Here is a 23,477-nt window from a genome sequence, read left to right on the forward strand (position 1 = left end):
AAGGTTGTGGATAGGATGCTCCCTGGCTTAAATGCCACTCATCTGTTCCACCTGCAATGAAGATTCTTGTCTATCAGAGCCATGCCAGCTTTTAGAATGCAAGTTTACTCAATGCATTTGAATATACAGTTAGTTGTTCCTCTGGATCCATAGATCCTTCATCTGTGGATTTGAACAACCACAGATAGAAAATATTTGGAAAAAGAAACTGTCTGTACTGAATGTGTTAACAGATCTTTTCTTCCCATTATTCGCTAAAAGATACAATCTAACTTCTATTTATGTAGCATTTATACTTATTAGATAGCATAAGTAATATAGACTCATTCAAGAGGATGTTTGTAGGTTATATGCAAACATGACACCATTCTAAGTAAGGGACTTAAGCACCCATGGATATCAAACTTCAATATCTGGAACCCATCCCCACTGGATACCCAGGGATGGCTGTATTTTTAAATTGCTGATATTTAATCCATGTGCAAAATGATTTGAAGAAATTTTTATACACACACATACACATACCTTAATTAAAAAGAAGTAAGATGATAACAAGCCAAGTAGAAATAGGGGACATAAATACATCAAAACTAGAGACAGACAGTCACATAAGCCCTGGATATCTCTAAACTCTGAGTCTCCAATAAGCAAAGAAATCGAGCTCTTACAGAACTCTGAATGTTCTACCAAAGGATACAAACAAGTTTTTCACTGAAAATAATTTTTTTCTGGATAGAATTATGAGAAGAAATTACCAAACAGTGAGTTTCACAGTGGTTTTATCGTAAACAAAGATATACTTTTTGCATGCCTAGATTTTACTGACCCTCGTAAAAAATTAAGGGTGTCGGTTTGAATCATCATTGATTGATGGTGTTTCTGCAAGGGTTATTGAACTTGGCAGAAGGAAACTATTAGAAAACGGGAAGCATTGATGATTAGCATGTTCCTTGGGATTATTCAGCAAGTTCTTTTTGTATTTTTTAGAAACCACCACCTACTACACATTGTGCTGTTGAAACCAGAAATTGTTTTTATTTAGACCACAATTCAAAGTGATAAATCTATAGTATCTTGATTCTTTTGGGTTCAGACACTGTCTCTAAAAGGTCCGCTGTCCTTCACCTTCCTCATTTGTTATACTAAGTCAAACACCATCTAGATAAACCACTTCCTGAATAATGGGTTTCAACACCAAATAATTCTTGGCTTGCTCAACTCATCTTCTATTCAGCAATCACCATCTTGAATCCTAAAGGTTTGGTTTATAGAGTAGAAATGTCAATCCTTATCTAGGTGTAGACCTCCTCATTTTTATTAAAACAATTCCTTTCTGTCTGTAGCATTCCCCTCCCCCAGTTCAGAAAAGGTTTGATGTTCTATTTCTTTATTTTTAGGGTGTATATCTTCTAATTAATTTATTTATTTGACATATAATAACATATATTTTCATGCAATAGAGGGTGGTGATTTGGTATATGTACACAATTGATCAAGTCCAGATAAGCATCATTTCTTTCTGCTAGGAATTTTTGACCTTCTCTCTTTTATATAAAATATAATACATTGATGTTAACTGTAATCATCCTAGTGTGCTACTGAACCCTAGAACTTAGGTGTGTTTTTATATTTTTCATTCACATTTGTTTCCGTTATTCTGGGGATTGTCAAAGACATGACTATAATCTCTTAGTTTGGACCTGGTTCTCCATCATTTTCTCTCAAATATTTTACATCGTTGACATTTTTTCTCAGCATTCTGGGAGAACTTAGAATTCATACCCGATTCATGTTTCTGAACTATGGATTATGTTCCTTATTATCTGAGGTTGGAATACTTATCTCCTAATAAAATTCAGGCTTTGTTACACTGATTTCTTTGCATTGTAAATTCTTTTAAGCATACTGAAAAATACCAGGAAGACCTGTGTACCGGTGACCCAACTTTGCTGAATTTTAACTCTGCCGTATTTTCTTCAGTGTTACAGAAATAAAACATTACAGAGATGAGGTGGGCTCAGGGTATCTCATAGCTCCATTCACTTCCTCCTTCCTGAGAGGAGCTTGTATTTGGTATCTACCGTTGGTACAAGTATCAATCCTTGTCCTAATATGCACATATTTATTGGTAAACTCTGTGGTACTGTTTTGAATGTTTTAGCCTTTGTGATAAATGTTTGACATGCCACATATTCTTTGCAATTAAATTTATCCATAAACTTATTTTTTTTTTACTTTTAAGTTGCATGATTTAAGTTGCATGATGCCCCTTCAGTGCTTTATAGTGTTCTACCATGTGAACCTATCACAGTTTATTAATGAGTTATCTTGACGTTGGACATTTATGATGTTTCAGATTTTTGCCATGGCCAACAATATTGCAGTGAACAGTCTTGTGTTTCCTTGTGGTTGTGTACAGAGCTTCTCTTGAGCATGTGCTCAGAACAGGAATTGCCAGGTTGTGATGATTACACATCTTCAGCTGCGCTACCTGTCAAAAACTCATTCTGCAGAGTGTTTGCAGCAGCCTCTACCCACACTGGCAGTGTGCTCACAGTTCCTGTTCTACATGCTTGTTAACACTCGGTGTTATCAGACTGCTAAATGTGATCAGTCAAGTGAAAACAGAATAATGCATCACTCTTGTTTTGATTTGCCTTCCCCATTTCTTTCTTTTCTTTTTTGGCACGGGAATTGAATCCTAGGTTTCTCTATCACTGCATTCCCAGCCCTTTTAATTTTTATTTTTAGGCAGAGTCTCACTAAATTGCCCAGGCTGGCTTCAAACTTGCAATTCTTCTGCCTCAGCCTCCCAAATTGCTGGGATTACAGGTATTCACTATCATGCTGTGCTACCTTCCCCATTTTTAAAATTTCCTATGAGTTGACTATATGGCTTTTCCAATTTCATTGATATACACCCATTTATTAATTGAATATGTAGTATACTACTGCGATACTAATCCTGAATCAACAACCTATGTGTTGCAAACATCTTCTGCTAGTCTGTTACTTCTTTCAATTCAGTTGTAATGCCCATTATTGAATAGAAGTATTTTAATTCAAAGTAGTCAAGCATCTCAATTTTTCTCCTTTATGATTTATGCTTTCTGGGTTTTGTATGATTGTATGGTTTTGGCTTTTTTCATTATTATTTCTTTCTTTAGATCATGAGACAATATATATTTTGTTTTGTTTCTAAAGGCTTAGGTTTTTTTTCTTTTTATATTTAGGATCTTAATCTAGGACTTACTTTCAGGATGGAGAACCTAATTTAATATTTTTTTCCAAATAGTTGACTAGTTTCCCCAACCCTAATTATTGAGTCCTTTATCTTTCCCCCCATTGATGCGTAATGACATCTTTCTGGTATATTAGATCTCCATACATTTCCAGACCTGTTTCTGGCTTCTCTAGTTTGCCAGTTTCTTTATCCTTACTTCAGTAGCACCATGTCTTAACCTCTACAGCTTGTTGAAGGCAGGATATCTGGTAGGTAATTCCAGTCTGTCTGTTCTTCCAAAATCGCCTCTTCTTTTCTTGATCTTTGACTCTTCAATTGAAACCTTTTAATCAGCTTTTGAATTCCATAAAAAGTCTTGTTGGGATTTTAAAAATCAGAATCATATTGAATTTTTAAGTTAATTTTAGAGGAACTGACATCTTAATGACATAGAATCATCCAATCTATGACCAGGTTATAGCTCATTTGGAGTCTTTTAGATCAACATAATAATTTTTTCCATAAAGATCCTTCCTTCATAGCTTTCATTAGATCTATTCCCAAGTCTGTTGTATTTAAAAGTCCAGTTAAATTTTTTAGATCATTTTAAGGTATTGTTTAAATCTTACATATCCTTACTATTTTTTTTTTTTTTTTTTGGTCAGCTTGGCCTATCAATTACTAAGAGAGATACTTTAAAATTTCTCCTTCACCTCTCCCTTTTTTTCTTGATATTTATGTAAAGTTGTAATATTAGTTAAAGTTTGGAATCATTTATTTAGAATATTCCTGGTGATTCTTTCAGTTTTTAATAATCATCCTTATCACTAATGATGCTTTTCTTTTCTCCCTTGAGGTTGATGTTGTTCAGTACTAACATGGAAACGAAGCTTTCTCTTATCTTTTGCCTGGAATGTCTTTAACATTCTTTTACTTTTGATCTTTCTGTCCTATGTTTTAGGAACTTTAGGTTTTTAGCATCACATAGCTCAAATTTTAAAAATCCAGTCTGATGAGCATGGTCCTAAATGATATTTATTCCATTTATCATTATTATAAATATCAACATGTTTAATTTTTTTCTTTGATCTTATTTTGCACTATTTACCTTACCCATTTTTTTTATTGGACTGGGAGGATTTTTTTAAACCTGTTCTTTCCCTATTTTCTCTAGGATTTGCTATACTGTTTTAGTCCTTCTTTCTTCTCTCTTGGGATGAAATTGTAAATTCTTTTATTTACTATCTATAAACTGATAACTTCCAAATTTTAACAGTTAAAAGTTACTCAACATCTGTTTCCATTCTTTCAAACAACAAAGGACCTTACCAGCTTTCATTTGGTTCCATTCATCTTCTCTTACTCGTAGCTTGTCACTACTTTCTTCTACCTTGTGTTGTGGTTTGGACATCCCCCAAAGCTCCTGTGTCACTGCAGGAATGTTCAGAGGTGAGATGATGAGAGCTGTCTCCTGATCAGTCTAACCTGGTCTGAATGGACTGACCGGATAGTAACTGGAGACAGGCAGGTGACTGGAACAGGTGGGTCCGCGGAGGCATGTGTGCCCCGGCGCAGTTCATCTTCCCTGTGGGCCCTTCCTCTTTGTCTCTCCTCCTGCAGGCTGCCAGGAGCTGAGCTGATTTCTTCCTCTGTTCCCTTCTGCCATGATGTTCTGCCTGACTTCAGGCTCTGGGGCTGGAATTGACTGAGACGGGCTGAACATCTGAAAACATGACCCAAAATAAACTCCCCAGCCCCCAAGGTGTTCTTGTCTGGTCTTCTGGTCACCGTGACATATTTAGACTTTTTAGAGCAGTCGTGCTTGTGTAGGTGTATCCATACATTACTGTGTCCTTGCCCACGCCTCTGAGTCTTGTTCTTGCCTTCTTCTTGAAGCGTATTCTCCCATAAACCTTTGAAGGTCCTTTACTAGTAAACTCTCAGGCTTTGTGATCTTGTCTTTGTTTTACTCTTGGCATTGAGAACAATCATTTAATTGAATATAGAACTTTGTTTTGGTCATTATTTTTTCTTAACAGTTGGTATCAAAGGACTGAGGGATGGGAGGGTAAAAGAGTGTCTAGTTTGAAGAGTTTGCCCATCAGAATACCTAAAGGGAACTGAACCACAGTGGGGGCCCATGTGAGGCCATCTTAAGGACCACAGGATCCTCTTGCAGGTGCACGTGTCTCTCTCCCCACTGGATTGTGAGCCCCCAGAAGCTGAGTCTCCCCTTTCTTTATCATCACAGTCTCCCTGCTCTAGTCTCTGGTTCCCAAATGCAGGGTGTGAACTGAACCCACACTTACAGTGAGCCCACTGGAGGTCACGCTGCAGATGTCAACTTTGTATTAATTATCGCTCTCCCTCCTACATGATCCATCTGCTTTTCTACATGGTCAATCCCTTCAGCATACAAACCCTACTCACAGAAAGGTTTCCTTCCCCACAACCCATCCCCTACCATCCCTTATAGCTTTTCTTCAAGCTATAACTATGGTCTATTTTTTTTTGGTGTGTTAGTCAGCTTGCCGTTACTATGACAAATACTAGAGATAACAAACTTAAAGGAGGAAAGGTTTGTTTTGGATCATGGTTCAGAGGTTTCAGTCCATAGTTACTTGGTCACATTGCTTTGGGCCTGCAACAGTTCAGTACATCATGGCAGAAGCAGAGGAAGCAGAGGAGGCTGTTTGGAAGCAACAGGGAAGGAGAAGAGAGAGAAAGTCTAGGGTCTGAGTACTCCCTTCAAGGCCATGCCCCAAGTGACATAACTCCCTCCCACTAGGCCCAACCTGTTAAGGGTTCCACCTCCTCCCAATAGCCCCAGAGGCTGGGGACCAAGCCTTTCACATATGGGCATTTGGGGGACACTTGACATTCAAACTAAAATTGATTGCATTTATAGAAACCACTGTTTTTTTTTAAACTCTTTATTCTTCCACCCGTTCAAATCTGCTTCTACCCCCATTAATCGTGTGAAGGTCACCAATAGTTTCCATTTTTTCCAAACATAAAATCATTGCATGAACCCATTACATGCCATTATATTTCATTTAAAAGTGTTGAAATGATAATGAACATTCTTATACCTGACTTTTCTTAGGATAAAATTCTGTTAGTAGAATTATAAAATCAAATAACTCAAACACTTGATATATACTGCCAAATGATCCCAGAAGGAGGAGGGGAGATCACTTTTAAAACCATATCCTCCTGATGCTATGGGCAATTGCTTTCTGCCATTAATAATTAGTTTACAGTCACTACCAAACTCCTAGTAAAAATGACTGTGGGCTGGGGTTGTGGGTCAGTGGTAGAGCACTTGCCTAGCATGTGTGAGGCACTGGGTTCAAGTCTCAGCACTGCATATAAATAAATAAAATAAAGGTCCATTGACTTATTAAAAAAAAAAAGACTGAGTAGATACTTAGAGTATCTACCAGATTACAACTAGGGACCTTGAACAATTACTTTACTTTTAGAGTATGCAGAGCACCTGCAGGAAGCTTTGGCTCTTATGGAGAACATTCCTTCACTCACTTCTTTAATAGACATAATGAGTGTGTCCTGTATTCATAATGCTGGATCCCAATGTGAGCCATTTAGAAATGCTTTAATTGCCTGTCAAAATTTTACACTGCCCACCCTACCTCCAGTCCTGAGATATTGCCAGAGAAAATTGAGAGTGAATTATTTGCCATTGCTCTCAAAAGTTACAAAGACTGCAAGCCTGAAATTTTCAGCACGCCACAATGAAGATATAGCCATAGTCTTTTCTTCTGTGCTCACAGCCACGTTTACCATTATGCAGTGCCAGAGTCCCTGCCATTCGGCAGGCAGCAGAGAAGCAGGTGCATCACACCTTGGTTTCTGGCCACCTGCTTAACCTTCCACAGCCATTAGAGGAGCAGGGAGCCTTGCAGAGAAAGACACTATGCTTGGTTGACTGGTTGATGTTCTTTAAAAGACAGCGCCCCACAGGGTTTATGCACCATTAGCACTTCCTCTGCATGTGCATACATACAAATAAAGAAATCTGAGGAGCTTTAAGGTGAGGGCTCTGGAAGTCACTTGGTGCCTGGAGTGCCATTCTTGGTCAATGGCCATATTACAGTTTTGCAAAGCATGTGAGCAGAAAGGAAGAGCCCTTCCTATGGTAGTACTCAGAGCTGCTCTCTTCCAGCAACCCCACCCCTACCTTAGAAACATACCCTTGGATTAATTAGCTTTTTTCATATTAAGAGGGAATGATTCAGGAAAATTGGTTGGAAAAAACAAGAACAAGGGAAACCATGAAGCTTCTTTGTAGTCTCTCTGGGCCCTGGGCTGCTGAGGCAGGTGTTGTGCAGGCCTTCCTCATGCAGAAATAGAAACCCCACCCTGTGGTCCTCAGGAGCACAGTGGGGCTCTTGTGACTTACCCACTCCACATGCACCCAGTTGCCATATTTCCAGCTGAGATAGAGAGGATCTAATTGAGTTGTTCAGTCACCATCTGTTTCAGTTAGCAATGAATTATTTCAGCTTTCATAACCACCTTCACTGCCCAAGAAAATGTAGAGGGAAGAGGAGTTCTAGCAGACTTTTACTTGCATCTTAGTGACCCAAACCCTCTTGACTCCTCCCTCAACCTTGATGCAGAGGAGGCCCAGAAATCTAGTATGCACCTTCCCTATTCTCTGCAACAGAAGCAGGCGAAGGGGTTGGTGCTGGAATATCTGCCTACCTCCCAGTATGCAGCAGAGCTTTCCATACCAAGCCTCCTTGGAAGTGGTCATTATGAATATGGTTGTCTTATGCTAGCACATAGATCTATTTCATCATATTTTTGGCCACAGAGCAATCCTGGCTTTACATAAAGCAGACAGCCCAAGCCAAAGCAGCTTAATGCAAAAGGGACACTTGGAACATCAACTCCAGGAAGGGCTCTGAGTATGGATTATTTTCCAGGAAAACTCTGCAGAATGATTTCCTTAACATCCTGGAAAGGATAATTAACGGCCTTCAAGCTTTCTGTGTGATTCCTCCTGTGGCTGGACTTTGGTTTTTAGAACCTGGATGAAACTGCTGTCACATTTGCAGATTATGTTTCAACTCTTCCACAAGTTCACTCTATTGCCCGTACCTTTGAAAAGTTCCTACTGTGTGCCAGGGGTGAGATTGAAATGGTACCAAATGGACAATATTACTTTTCTTAAGGATTTTGCAATCTAGTGGGAAAGTCTCACTTATGAAATCATCATGCAAATAAACAGGTAATTGCAGAGTCAATGCTATAAAGGAAAGAACAGTGAAAACATTCGAGAGGGAACTCATCCTTATCTGGAGTAAAGGGAAGAAAATGTTTTGAGCAGAGATATTAAAGAATTTTAAAAAACAAAGGGACAGGATATTTCCAAATATAGGGACCAGTAAATAAAAAGGTCCTGAGATAGAAGAAAATTTGATGTCTCCAAGAATTTGTAGGAAGAATGGAGCAGGATGAGAAAGACTACACTGGTGTGAGATGAGACTAGCTGATAGATTCAGTCACACAGGGTCTTTGAGAGGACCCAGGCCACAGTTCTTATCTGTCAATATTCTATCTAACTAACCAGACCCAGTTTCTGTCCAAGATTTACTGTCTAATGGGGAACCCTTCCTCTCCAAGCATTCTTTTTTTTTTTTTTTTTTTTTTGGTACCAGGGATTGAACTCAGGGTCACTCAGTCACAGAGCCACATCCTTAGCCTTATTTTGTATTTAGAGACACTAAGTTGCTTAGTGCCTTGCTTTTGCTGAGGCTGGCTTTGAACTCTCGATCCTCCTGCCTCAGCCTCCTGAGCCACCTCTGGGATTACAGGCGTGTGCCACTACACCCATCTCTCCAAGCATTCTTGATACTGGTGGGTGTTTTGGACCTTGAGGAAACAGAGTCAGCAGGACTTTTCCTCTTTTCCCGCTTTCAGAATGCATTAAGAAATAAGAAAGCACAATTAGACAGAATTGGATGCCATCATTATTTGTGATAAAGGCTGAGTCAGAAGACATAGTTTATCCTAAGAGCCACAGTGGATTTGCGGACTTCTTTCTGCCCAGCCCAGACTCTGGGACAGGACACTGGGTGTGGACTTGCACAGGAGACTCCCTACTCAGGTCACAGCTTTCCTCTGGTTGAGATGGAGAGGGAACAAATTTGTCCCAAATTCCTCTTCCCTCCTCTAAATCCTTTGATAGAATCGCCTCCCTTGGCTCAGGAATGTGGGCCAAATGCTTCCACACAGCAGCTTGATTACTGTCTCCACTTGGATAGGGAGGGAAAGGGGTTGGACGGGAACCCAAGAGGACTTAGGGAAACTCTGTCTTCACGATGGGAACTTCAGCAGAGGGAAATAAGCGTCCCCCCTCATGATGCCAAGAGCTGCTGAGAGAAGGACCAACCCAGCACTGCTGAATGAATATGGAATCGGATAAGGGTAGATTACATTTCCAGGAGCCTCAGAGTGTTAAGCACAAAGCTACAGTCCCCGAGCATGTGACTTTTCTCACTGAACCAGCTTGTTTTTTTTTTCTTTTTCATCCACATAAATAAAGTGTTTATTTTTCAAACTTTGCCTGACGTGACAGATGCCTGCAATGTGTCTAAGTCAATATCATGGATTCTAGAGCAACAGAACGTGAAAGGGTCTCATAGGTCATGAAATCTAATCTTGTTCCTTTATTTTTACGGACAACACGAGATCCAGAGAGATTAAGTGACTTAATCAAGATCACAGACCATTTGTGTCCCTCTCCTAACTATTTGTATTCTATGACCAGAAACGTTTCCAACTATTACCAAGTTGATACATCAGAGAAATTCACAATTTCTATGAAATCTGTTCTGTCTTCATAAAGTAAAAGTCATCCTTTTGTCTCCTAAAAGAATCCATTTTGTTTATCAGTTTTTCTTACAGAAGAATAACCTCTGAATTTGTTTAGCATTCAGTCTGTGGTTGACTACTCTAATTCTAATAAATGTCTCCTTTTTAATGTTCTCTTTCCTAATTAACAAAGTGCCAAGTAGAAAGAGATAAAGTTATGCACTTTAATTACAATAACCTCAGGCTACAGGGAGAAGTCTTATCACTAGATTAGACTGTACCTTCTGTGCTCACTTAAAAAAAAACAAAAACATAGCACTGGTATAAACTTCCTCTAAGCTGTGGATTTGAGACCCAGGGTGGTGAGGCTATCACCCACTACCAACAGGAAGAAAAGACAGTGAGCTCGAATTCCAGGTTTCTTCAAGTTCATGCTATCTCTGGTCCTTTTTTGTTCATTATCTTCTTATTAAAAACAGAAAATGACTATTAGGCTGGATTCTTATGAGACATAGGGAGCTATGGATGTAAAGAGGTCTAAAATATGGTCCTTGTTCTCACAGGGTTCCTATTAGGTTGGTAAATATAAGAGCAGTATTCTAAGTCCAAGCGTCCAGGAAGAGTAAATGCCATCCTAACATGGCATTTACATCCCAAAACATGGTTTGTTTCATCAAGCTATGGAAGCTGTTTCCAAGCTCACAATTGGGGGCATACACCCATGGGTGGGCAGCTCTATCCAGGAGAAGATGAAGGGATGGCCTACAGGTCTTGAAGGCTCCATAGTTTTTAAAGCCACCTTTTTCCTCAGAAGACTGTGATGTTCTCTTTTTAAAATGTCACTTGATTTTGATCTTTCAATGACACATTTTCAACTCTGTCTCCATAGAACGCAGGCTAACTGGAAGAATAGGCAGGGTCTATCTAAGGAGATGGGAGGGGGACTAGATGGCAGTGTGGAGAAAGCATTAACCACCATGTTGGGGTAGAGAAATAGATGTATTCAGGAGGCAACTGCAGACCAGTTGGACCATAATATGGCTTTCAAAGAGAAAAAAAAGAAGCCAGAAACACACTTTGGAGTCAGTTCCTAAGTAGCATAATATAGTCAACAGAGAAACCAAGGATAAATTTTAACCCTGTTGTTTGCTATCTGTGTGCCTTTACTGAGTTATTTAATCTTAAGTTTATATCTCCACATTGTAAATATGTCAGTAACAATACCAATTTAAAAGGATTTTGTGAGGATTCACAGAAACAGTGTATGAAAATCTTCCAGCACACTGAAAATAATCAATGTATGCTAAATTTCAATCCAGGTCTTTTACAACCTGCACAGTGTCTTCTGTGGGCAACTGAGAGTTAAGGAGTCAGATAGACCTTGGCTCTGAGGTCGCCTGGGCCAGTTTCAAAGTCTTTGATGTAAAGCAAGTTACTTAGTCTCCCTTAGCTTTAGTTTAGTTATGTACAAGATGGGAAAAATCATAGTTATCTTGAAAGATCATTGAAAAATTTAGAAATGTGCTGTTAAGTTCCGAATGTACCTGGTAAGGAGGGAAAGACAGTAGGTTTCAATTAAAAAGATGATGGGGAAAGAGAGAGCCGAAAAGAGGAGTTGTTATCATGGAGATCCTCGAATTCTTGACCAAAGACCCTAGAACCTATCTCATAGGTAGTAGGGTGTTTTCTCAGATAGCATACCAGAAGATGAAGATGAAGAGAATCTTGACCCTGATGAAAATCTGTAGGAGAATGTCAGGATTGTGCACAGGGCCAAGAGAACACCCAGGAGATAGAGAGACCAACCTACTGCTGAAAAAAGCCGGTTTCTTTATGTATGTGTTAGATAATTCTTCCACTACCGAGTGGATTCTTTCCTCTGAAATCCAAGAACTCTTGAATATATGAGAGACAGAAATGGAGAACGAGGAAGAGAGAGAGAAGACAGAGATGTAGAAAATGAGAGAGACCAGGAGAAAGGTAAAAAAGATACCAAGATCAGGAGAGAGAGAGAGAGGAGGAAGCTATTCTCAAAGGGTTTCTTGCTTTTTGTGTAAAGACATCTGGTACACAGCTGTGCTGCATGCAGGTGGCTGAGACGACACACATCCAGGTATAAATCTGGCATCGAAAAACTTCAATTTTCAGCTGACAGATGGGATATTTTAAATAAAACGGGGAATTACTGGGGAGGGTATGAGAACATCATCTCCCCTGTGTTTTCCCACCTCCACCAAGATGTTCCTGAACAACAAGAACAGCTCACTCCACCCTGGCACCAAATCATCAGCTGACCATGCTTCTCCCTTTTTGTCCAGGAGACACCTGGTTAGCACCATGACTCCTAACAGAAAAGACATTCTGTCTTTTCCTTAAATTCCTCTTTCAATCTGCTTGCTGTTTTGCTTAGAAATGTGCTATAGACTGAAAGTCCCCTAAATTTTTAACTCCCAATGTGATGATATTTGGAGTTGAGGTCTCTGGGAAGTGATTTGGCTGAGGAGGAGGCCCTTGTGAATGGGATTAGTGCGCTCATGCAAGAGGCCTGGGGACTCTTGTTTTGCTCTTTTGCCATGAGAGAACTGTCCATCAGACACTGGATCTACTGGTGCCTTGATCTTGGGCTTTCCAGCCTCCAAAACTATGAGAAGTAAATACTGGTTATATATACACCACTCAGCTTAGATGTTTTTGTTTTAGCAGCCCAAACATATTAAGACAAGGAGAGTGATTTTATTTTTGTGGAATGCTTTATTAAGTTCAGTTGTTTTTAATGTCATATTTCCTTTTTTTATAAAATCACCATTTTTTTCCAGTCATATCAACACTAGACCTCTCTAACAGCTAATAGGCATCAGCAACCTGCCATAGTCAATCTCTCTTGCCAAAGTTTTTACTCTCCAGAGGCTGTTACCTGGCATGCTCAGTTCACAGCGAGGCCTCCTGCTCACCCAAACCCCAAATGGAGGATCTCTGCTGCAGCATTGGAAAGGCCTTTACCCCTAGTGGAGAGCTGCCTATGTGCTGCCCAACTCCAGAGCTTGGTGGATCAGTGCATTCCATGAATGACAGCTGAACAAAAACATCATCTGCCCATCCCTTGGGAGACAATGGCTTGTTTTGTCCTCTAAGAATCTGTTTGAGCCACCTTCCTGTGCTGAAAGATCCCATTGTCCTGCTAAGAGTCATGGAAGTGGTTGTCTTTCAGGATGCACACAAGGCCTCTTTTTTTTTTTTTTTGCTGGATGTGAGAGTATTTATTATAATTCCCCTTCTTTGTTTTAAAGAACTTTTAATGGAATACTTCAAATATGAAGGCATGTACATATAGAAGGTGTATATAAAATACCACCAACACTTGTGCATCCAGCGCCTGTCTTAAACAGAATACTACACAGCACTCCCTGCCGCCCCTGCCTGTCCCTCCTTGTTCACCTCCCTCTTGCAATCTCCGTGGGTTAGTTCTATGATTGTCCTCGCCTTAACCTTTCTTAAGAGTTTAGATTACACACATATGTATCCCCAAATAATACATAAAGTTTTACTTATTGTTGACTTTAGCGTATATAGCATCAAATTGGATGTGTTCTTTTGTAACTTGCTTTTTTTTCTGCATGAAATCATGTAAGATTAAGCCCTGTTGGTGCATTAAATGCCTATTTTTTTTTCACATCCTTTGCTATACAGTACTCTATTCCATAGATAGACTGTAATTCATCTATCCATTCTCTGTTAGTAGACATTTGGGATGTTGTGTTTTTTTTTCTCTTCTAAATAGCAATTTGGGGGTAATTTTTACTATCACTTTTTTTTTTTGGTGGTGCTAGGATTGAACCCAGAGCTTCATGCTTGCTAGGCAAGTGCTCTACCACTGAGCCACATCCCCAGTCGTGCTGTTATAAATTCTGATGCTATGATATTGTGTTGCGATACCTGTAGAGCAGAGAGATGCAAGAATTCTGTAGGTGGTGTAAGTTGTTGTGGGATTGGTGGGTGAAAAGGCATGAACATTTTTTGACTTAACATTAACTATTTCCAAGTGTTTTGCAAAATGGTTGTACCAGTTTACACATCTAACATGAGTTCCTATGGATCCCATTCTTGGTAATATTTTTACTACCCAACTCAAATTTTTGTCAGCTTGTCAGTTCAAAACGGCTTTTTTTTTCTGGTATTAATCGGCGTTTCCTGAATTTCTTATGAGGGAAAGCATTTTTGCATTCCTCTGTCATTGATGCCTCCTCTATCTACTGCCTTGAATTCCTTGGATCCTGATCTACATAGTCAGGATAGATAATAGTGCAAAGGTGAAGGTTGACACAAGATGTGCTGCTTCTCTTTGTGAAGGCCCTGAGGAAGCAGGAAGTGGCCGTTATGGAGCTCCTTATATCACAGACATGGGTGCTGGAGAGGATGATGATGGATTTGAAGACGACCTAGATCTGGACATTTCCTTTGAGGAGGTAACAGTCCTCTCTGCTCTGCAAACCCACAGACTTTAGCTTTCTTGCTTTTTTAGCCCGTGGAGCACGAACATTTTACTTCAAACTTAAATTGACCCATTTGCTTTTAACACATGTTTATTTCCTCTGACTTCGAGGCTCAAGGAGAGCATAAATTAGTAGTAGAGAAGATCCAGCCATGCTGAAGTTCTTGAGACAGCGCTGCCTGCTGATCTCACAATTTGGCAAAAACCTAGTTAGATTTCCCACCAATGAAATTTTATAAAATCAGTCATTTTAAGGAAATAATAATTCCTTGGCAAATAGTGCTTCTTTGTAATAATGTAGTAAGAACAACTCACATAATCTCAGCATTACCACTGATTTTCTGAATAATAAAGGGTACTTAAAATCTCCATGTCAAGTTCTTCATCCATAAATCGGGGTCAGTGCTTCTGCCCCATCTATATCTCAGGGTTTGGGGAAAGTACTAATAGAGACCATACTTTCAAGAATTCAGCAACCCCCACAGTAAAGCAGTCTAATTACCATGCTCAGTCTTTATGCTGAATTTTTTTCTTCTCTGGTTTTAGGTGAAACCACTTCCTGCTACCAAAGGAGGGAATAAGAAAGTATTGGTGGAAACTTCTCTGTCCGACCACCAGTCCATTTCCAGACCTGCCCCCACTACCTCAGCATCTTTCCCCACAACTACCGTGGCTCTCCAGCCCACTCCAGCAGAAGGGAAGGGGAAGAAGGGCATAGCCATGATGTCGAGGCTCTTCGAGAAGTCTTGTGATGAGATCCTCTGCCCTGCTGACAGCTTTTGTGTCAATGACTACACCTGGGGGGGCTCACGATGCCATTGCAACCTGGGCAAAGGTGGCGAGCGCTGCTCAGATGGTAGGTGCTCTGGGGGAAAATGTGGCAGTGGTTGGGCCCCATGGAGAGCCAGATGTGAGCACTGTGATCCAAACATGTCTCCTTCTATTTCATTTGTAGGACAGGCCCTTTGCTCCTCATATTGGTCATTAAATTAGCTGAGCAAGGCAAATCGTGAAGCAACTTCCACTGCTTCTAATTGTAGAGTCCATCTCCTGTGTGTCAGATGGGTAGTCCTTTGGAACAGCCACCATTAAGTCATCTCAGTAGCACCTTGGAGAGGTGGGCTCTAGAATTGGCTCATCTCTACCAAGAAGCTGCTTTGCCAGAAGAACACGGGCATGAGGGTGACAAAGACCATAGTTGGGCCAATTTACATTACACAAATGTGTATCTGGAAAGTGATTGGCGGTGGTCTGAAAGCCTTCCATTTCTTTTTAGGGAAGCAAATACCAATCCCCCAAATCCAATAACTTCCTAAGACTTTCAAAGTTCCAAGTCCCCAAGAGTGAGAACAGTAGGTGTAAAAAGCAGAGAAAGGAAGACATAAGCTAAGTTGAACAGATCAGCGAAGGTTTCCACTTGATGGTAGCCAGGCAGGGGTGTATATTGATTTTTGCTTTTGAAGAAATGAGGCAACACCATCCTTTCATGTTGTCTTTTTGCTTTTCAGATATTCTTATTCAGTATCCTCAGTTCTTTGGCCACTCCTATGTAACCTTTGAGCCTCTGAAGAACTCCTATCAGGCATTTCAGATTACTCTTGAATTTAGGGTAAGGGGCGTGAGTCGGCTGCTGCATGCTTATTTGGCACCTTAGAGCATCAAAAGGGAGATGGGGAACAACAGGCTGGGGAAGCAGGGGGTGGCATCCAAGATCAACCTGACACAGAGCCCGCCCGTCCTCTAACCAGATATAATAGGAGCAATGGGCATATTCGGGACAGTTACAGCCCGAAGCCAAAGTGGAGTAAGGGGGTGGGGGTAGTGTTACTGAACCACCGATCAAGACAGGCACGAAGGTTTTCAGAGAGGATGCTGGGGTCCCAGCATAGCTGTCCATAGCCATGTCTCCTCCCAGCCAGGACTTCAGAAGTAACACTGCACGCTCTATTCCCAAATCCTCCTTAAAGGGAACCCCAGTGTCTGTCTTCATTGCAATGGCTGACACTGAACCTACAGAAAACTGTACTACCACCAGCCCCTCCCACAGCATATCTGGAGAACCCAGCAGAGGCTCTCTGGTCTGAATCAGCTGCAGATCAGAACTCAGTCAGTTAGTTCAGCTTAAGTGATTCTTTTTACTACCTTTGAAGAAGCAAAGAGGTTTGAAGATCTGGAACAAGCCCCCCTTGAAGTACCTGTCACAGTATCCTCATCTAAGACAACCAGCAGGCCAATCAGATGATTTTTTTTTTCTTTTCCCATCCTGGTCTCACAGTAGTAAAAACCAAATGTGCAGGTCTCCCAGGAAGGAATGAAGACTAGTAAAAAGAGTAAAGAAAAAAGTAGAATGCTCTTTGGTGTCAGAAACTGGTGAGTGCTAGTGGTGTGCTCACATGTGTGCACATGCGCACATGTCTTCTGGAGGTTCCGCAGACGGGTCCACAGAGCCAAGGCAAGAGCCGGTGGGGGGCGGTGGGGACCTTCCTCTCACCTCCCTGCCATTTCTACACACTGCTTACATCACTACCACCTGTTTAACAATATGCACTGGGCCTAGGAGTGAATTGGAGCCCACATTGCTGGGCACCTTGTAGACAGGGTACCCGCAGGCAGAATGCTCAGCTTGCATATTCCTGAGTGCGTCCGGATGGCGCCCCCTGGAGGAGGAGGCCGTCACTGCTCATGTGGCTTTTCTTTGTGCAACAACAGGCAGAGGCAGAGGATGGCTTGCTGCTCTACTGCGGGGAGAACGAATATGGAAGGGGCGACTTCATGTCCCTGGCTGTCATCCGACGCTCCCTGCAGTTCAGGTAACTCTTGCCCAAATCCCTACCAGTTTTTTAAAATTCTCCTTACATTATATGACAAGTTTATAGAGTAAGTAAAAACATAGAGAGGATGGACTCGTGTAGAAGAGGAGTGCCGACCGGTTTCCCCAACACCGAGCGTCAGGACTTCAGGGTGCCTTTCAAAACCTGGGGTTTGGAACCTGCCGCCCCATTCACCCAGCAGCAGACAGCTCTGGTGCACCCAGCTCTGATGCAACAGGAAGCCGGAGGTCAACCCTTCTGTGCTGGGGCTCCAGTGGACTTGATGGGAAGAAGGCTGCGAGCTCCTTTTGGTACCCTTGGGGCAAACAGGGTTGATGGCCACAGAGAGCAGAGAGGAGCCCACAGCCTCCAGAGGGTTCACGGAGGCTCAAGCCACGTCCTCTTTCCCTCAGGGCTGTGGTGAACCCAGTGGGTTGCCTCCTCTGCCCTGGTCATTCCTCCCAGCACACTTTTAGAAGCCACCCCTAGTACATGGGTGGCCTTCCCAGGACAGTTTCAGGGAGGAGTGAGGGGTATACCCAGTACCTATTTGTGAGTGACCAGGGGGCTTCTGCCTTGTCATTCTCCGTGGTGCTTGGCTGAGGTCCCAATGGCTCTGTTTCCCTGCTGCCTCACCTGCAGCGCCTGATAGCACCTCTCTGAGCCTGCATCTCTCCAGGACCTCAGTGGATTGAGTGAGTTCACCTGTACAGGTGCCTGGAGCAGTTCCCCCATCCCACAACCCCATCTCCTCAGCAGGCACTTGAGATGCATCAGAGGTTATGGTCCCTTTATATTATTTCAGCATACAAAGTAATTTTCATGTAGAAAAACTTTTAAGCATCCCAATTGAACTAGAAAATAGACCTTCATTCTTTGCTAAGTGATTTCATTTCTGGAAGTTTTATGGCAGCTGCCAGGATTGGGCAGTGGTTCTAACCTCATGGGGCTCTAGCACCTGGAGGTTGCGAGAGATGCACAATAGCTCTGGCAGTTCCTGGCTGGTAGCAGCTCTTAAGCTCTGCCGTGCACACTGAGTGATTCTGACATCCCCCTCTATGAAGCCTGTGGACACCATTCCATTCCACTGAGGTCATGAGAAAAATGGGAGGATAGGAAAAGAGGGCTTCGGACTGTGCACATCCTAATAAGGACAATGCCCATCACACCTTCTCCAGGGAAGCACTCTCAGGATCCATATGCAAGTGGCATGGTGGCTGTTTAGAAGTTAACCAGAGAGGACCAAAGTTCTGCCTCTCAGGCATAGTGATGATCGGACAGCCCTGGACCCTAGGGAGGTTGGGAAAAGAAAATAATGCAGCCACCTAAGCATGCTCCTCCTCTGCCCCACACCTGGCCCCAGAGCTGGAGGCTCCTATAGAAACCTCACCTGTATGTGGGTACAGCTGCCCACAGATGGCAGGGCTGGCCGGCTTGCCAAAATGAGTGTGAAGACTTGGATTTTTATGTTTTATTAATATCACTCTGCCTGTCATTTGAGAGGTGGAGAAAGTCCACAGAGAAATGTCTGGAAGCAGAGTGGCTCACATTCTAATTCTATGCACCTCAAACCCACTTTCCACATCTGGCAGTATCTGAAAAAGAGAAGGGAGGGCTTTGGCTGCCTGTCATTTTCTGAGCTGCAGAGATGATCCAGCGAAGAAGACACTATGTCCAAAGGCTCCGTGGACAGGTTAAGGAGAAATAGATGGAGCCTCCAGGGAAGAGGCATCTTGCTCATCCAGGCTCAGGTTTACACCGCTGCTGATATCTGTAGGCACAGCTCTGAACAGATCCACTCTGGAAGGAGCTGATGTCCTGGAAGGTATGTCCATAGAGTCTGGAAACACAGTGAACCAATTGTTCAAAGAATCTTCCTTCCCTTTTCTCCTAACAGGTTTAATTGTGGAACAGGGGTCGCTATCATTGTAAGTGAGACTAAAATCAAACTGGGGGCCTGGCACACAGTGGTGCTCTACAGAGATGGGCTGAATGGGCTGCTGCAGCTGAACAATGGCACCCCCATGACAGGCCAGTCCCAGGTAAGGCTCACACCCTGCCGGCCCACTGACACTCACCCTTGGCTTCCGGAGAGGGGCTCCCTGCAGAGAGCTGAGGCAGGGTCAGTCAGCAGGATGCAAAGGGACCCACACCACGGCTTTGCCAAGCTCCTGCTCTGCTCCAGGTGAGCTTTCAGGCCACACGCACTGCAGGGAGACTTGAACAGGCATCATGGCTGCTGGGTGCAGTGTGCCCAGGAACATGTTCTGCATCCACAAGGACATCACAGGGACATGAAGGCCAAGGAAAGCCCCTGTTGGAAGAACAGTCCCTCATCAATGTTAGACACAAAGCTTCCTTTTGAGGCAGGAGGGTCAGAGTCCTGTGGCTTTAGAAAATAGCTGGAAAGATTCCTTTGGTTCAAGATGCAGGAATAATGAATTCACCACCTTTGTGGAGGTCGTCATTGTGGGAAGTGGGGAAATAATTTAACTGTTGGGTTACTCAGCAGATCACCTAGGAATTCATGTATTTGTTATGCTCTGAGTAATTTGAAGACTGTGTTTAGGGTAAAGAGCTCAGGTTAGCAATCTGCCAAGACACGGAACCTGTAATTATAAACAGGCAGGTATCTGTGTTCTCTTAGTGCAAATGGAGCAAGGAAACCATTGTGTATATGTCTAAGCTTCCTCCCCTCCTGGGCTCTCCACTACTCTGTTCTGGCAAGGTATGTCATATAAAGGGTCATGTCTTCATGATTCTAAAGGCAAAAAAAAAAAAAAAAGTCATAAATTTGGACCCAAAGTTTCCAAAGGAACAAAAATCCAAATGTAATGAATGTGAGTACAGGGACACCATTTATACCCATATTCCTGGAGAATAAAAGGGCAGGCAGGGACTGGGGCTCTGGCTTGGTGGTAGAGCACCTATCTTGCACATGTGAGGTACTGGGTTTGATCCTCAGCACCACATAAAAAATAAAGATATTGTGTTAAAAAAAAAAGGACACATAAATGAACCACAAAGTCACATCAATGCCAGAACAATAAGACAAACTTAATAAATGAAATTTGATAGAACTAAAAAGACTTCAAACTTGGACACAAAATACAAACAAGAAGACAGGATGTTAAAATACATGCAATGCATGTAAAAATGTCCTATAGTTTAAAGCAAGGAAATTCAGTGATGATGAAAAAACAGAGCAGTAAAAACAAGATAAGGAAAGTATAGGCTGCATTAATAGAGGCATAGAACGTAGAAAAAAGGTGGTAACAGTCTTTTTCTGTTCTAGTGACTATATAATAGTTTCCAGTGACTGTAATGGTGACTCTAATCCTCTAAAAGGATTACATTTATTTCTGTAATGACATTCTAAGAGAGCCACAGAAAAATAGGAGCACATTCAAGGGCCAGTCACCCACATAGGAAGATAACTTAAAATCCTTTTAATGGTTGATGGAAGGGGTATTTGTTTAGATATGAGAAGATGAGGGCACATTGCTTTTCATTGCAGAATGAAAAAAAGAGTCTTGGGGAAGGAGGTTTTATTCAGTTGACCCCTAAGCCTGAAACGGAACGGGAAATGCCTTGGGGAGACCATTTTTAACTTCACCTAATCATACAAAGGTGTATGATATGGACTGTCTCAGGGGATGTTTTTCTGCCTTTGGGGGGACAGGTATTCAAAAAGCAAGTTATCTAAACCTTTGATAGAAATGTACAAGGAATCCAATGACTAATGTGAGTTCAGATGATTTACGTTTTCACATTTTTTCCAGTCTCCTAAAACTACAATTTTAATAAATATAAGAATTAATTGCAAAACATCAGGTAGTTTTTTGTGGGCACTCAGGGCAAAGTTTGCCTCTACCCTACTGGGACTTGCTGAGCAAGTAAGCAGGACCACAGATGTGGAATATTTAATAAACTGTCTGGGGAGACAGCAATTCTATTTTAAGTTTGCTTCCCTAGAAGCAAGCTTGAGATGAGGAATCCCATACAAGTAATATATTAAGAAAATACACCTCAGGGAGAGTGGTAAGGGAGAAGAGAAGATGAACAGGGAAGAGGAAGAAGTCAGCAAGGGCCAGATCTCAGACACAGTTCTTCAGTGTGTGGCTCCGACCTGGTCCCCCAGTGGAGCTCTGGAGTATAGACTATACCTCAGAGCTGTCTCAAACTGTCAAGGGCGGTTCTGGGGTAATGCAAACTCCAGATCACTTCCATTTCTGCAGGCAAAGCAGTCTCCAGGGACCCAAAATTAACCTCATGAGGGGTAAAGGCTTAAAGCAGCTGGCTGAGAGACGTTGTGAAGGGCTCCTCCAAGGAGACACCCACCCCTCTGATGCACTTAATGCTCTAGAAAGAGAATGAGCTGTCAGTTCACCTGCTTCCATCCTGGATCAGGGGATAAGACCCAAAGGGTGAGGATGGGATCAGGAAGAAGAGAACTCTGAAGATCTTGATAAGAGAAGCCAAGAAAGTGTTTAATTCATCTAATGAAAGCACTGTGTCCAGCAGCTGGCAAACAACTTAATTAATCCTCCAACCCCACTGCAACTACTGTCCTGCTCAGTCCCCTATTAACAGATGATTCTTATCTGTTCATTACAAAAGAGAAAAACAATGATTACATTTCTACTTGCTGGAAACAGAGTTAAAAGGATTCAGATTTGTGTGTTTATTAAGTTGTGGCCGCGTGCCTTTCCCCAGATCCTGTGTTTATCCTTTCATTCAAATGAAGGAAATATTTCTTTCCTAACAAAAACAAAGAACACGGTATCTTAATTTTCTCCTACTAATGTTCAGCTCTATATTTTGTAACCTCCAAATCTGCTATCTGGATTGCGGTTCGGTCTAAGATTGGAAATTTCCCTGCCTCGCTGTAATGACATTTTTAAAAACAAGTTGCATCCATAGGCCAACTGAAAAATATCTTGCAACACAATCTGTTTGGCAATTACTCCCCTGTGGTGTTTTCTGCAGTACATAGTATAAAGGCGGTTTGGTGAGTGAAAGGGTAGGTATTGGCCCACATATACCCCAAATTAGTATGGCCACCTTTGGGGGACAGTATAGCCCTATGACCCGTCTAAGGTACACAGTAAATTGGTGTCAGGATTGGAAAGAGAAAGGTTGTTTTTGGATGCCTGGCATGGTCCAGGGCCTGCTGGGTTGGTCTGGGCTCTGACCTCCCTTCCCTTCCTTTCTGGGCATTCCAACATCCTCCCTGCAGGAAGCACAGCCCCCCTGGGAGCTCCCTGAGTTTCACATGGTAACTGTGGGTTTCATTTCTCAACAGGGCTGTGTCTTAAAGACAAATGCTTGTGAAAGAGAACCCTGGGACTGTAACCTGCATCTTAACAGCCTTCTTTACCAAATTCTGCTGTGTTTTGGCTTTTGAGTTTGTTTGGTGAGATCCTTCTTATTTTTCTTAAAGGGCCAGTACAGTAAAATTACCTTCCGGACACCTCTATATCTTGGTGGGGCTCCCAGCGCTTACTGGTTGGTCAGAGCAACGGGAACAAACCGAGGCTTTCAAGGCTGTGTGCAGTCGCTTTCGGTTAATGGGAAGAGAATGGATATGAGGCCTTGGCCGCGGGGGAAAGCCCTTAGTGGAGCTGATGTGGGTAAGTGACTGCCCAGCGGGTTGGGAGGGTTTGTGGGGTTACCTTTCTGGTTTGGGCCAGGAAGGTGAGCAGCCAGAAGGGCTGCAGAACTTCAGGGGGGAGGACGGCGAATGCTGGTGCCCTGTGAACATGTTGACCTTGACTCTGAGCATATGGTATCAATAGGGTGAAGCAAACCCTGGGACGTACCCTGCTGCCATCTTAACCTCTGCTTGAAATGCAGTGTGGGCACACTGGGCAGAGCAAACCCATCAGCCTTCTCACCCCAACTTTCCCTGTCCAGGGTAAAAGCCAACACAATCATATAAGAAGATATTTTCTGTGTCCTCTGTTCTACAGGAAGAAGGTCAAATTCTCATTTTTGACCACCATGCCACACATTTTCTGTCTTGGTTCCCAAGGCTGCAGTAACACAGTGTCACAGATCGCATGGCCTAAATATCAGCAGTTTGTTTTCTCCAGTTCTGGAGGCTGGAAGT

General features: G+C 42.3%; 1 protein-coding gene across 3 annotated transcripts in view; it reads left to right on the plus strand.

Annotated features, from left to right (window-relative positions):
* The window catches only part of EGFLAM (EGF like, fibronectin type III and laminin G domains), a 175,418-nt gene that overhangs the window by 113,864 nt on the left and 38,077 nt on the right, over positions 1-23,477 (plus strand). For all 3 annotated transcript variants that reach the window (XM_081283692.1, XM_081283694.1, XM_081283693.1), the window contains 6 exons: positions 14,414-14,529; positions 15,102-15,411; positions 16,064-16,164; positions 17,265-17,365; positions 19,263-19,407; positions 22,809-22,998. In XM_081283692.1, coding sequence (XP_081139818.1) covers positions 14,414-14,529; positions 15,102-15,411; positions 16,064-16,164; positions 17,265-17,365; positions 19,263-19,407; positions 22,809-22,998 — 963 coding nt within the window. The remainder of the gene's footprint in view (positions 1-14,413; positions 14,530-15,101; positions 15,412-16,063; positions 16,165-17,264; positions 17,366-19,262; positions 19,408-22,808; positions 22,999-23,477) is intronic.

This window comes from Spermophilus citellus (assembly GCF_964194105.1).
Source record: "Spermophilus citellus genome assembly, chromosome: 1".
In the NCBI taxonomy this organism is placed as follows: domain Eukaryota; kingdom Metazoa; phylum Chordata; class Mammalia; order Rodentia; family Sciuridae; genus Spermophilus; species Spermophilus citellus.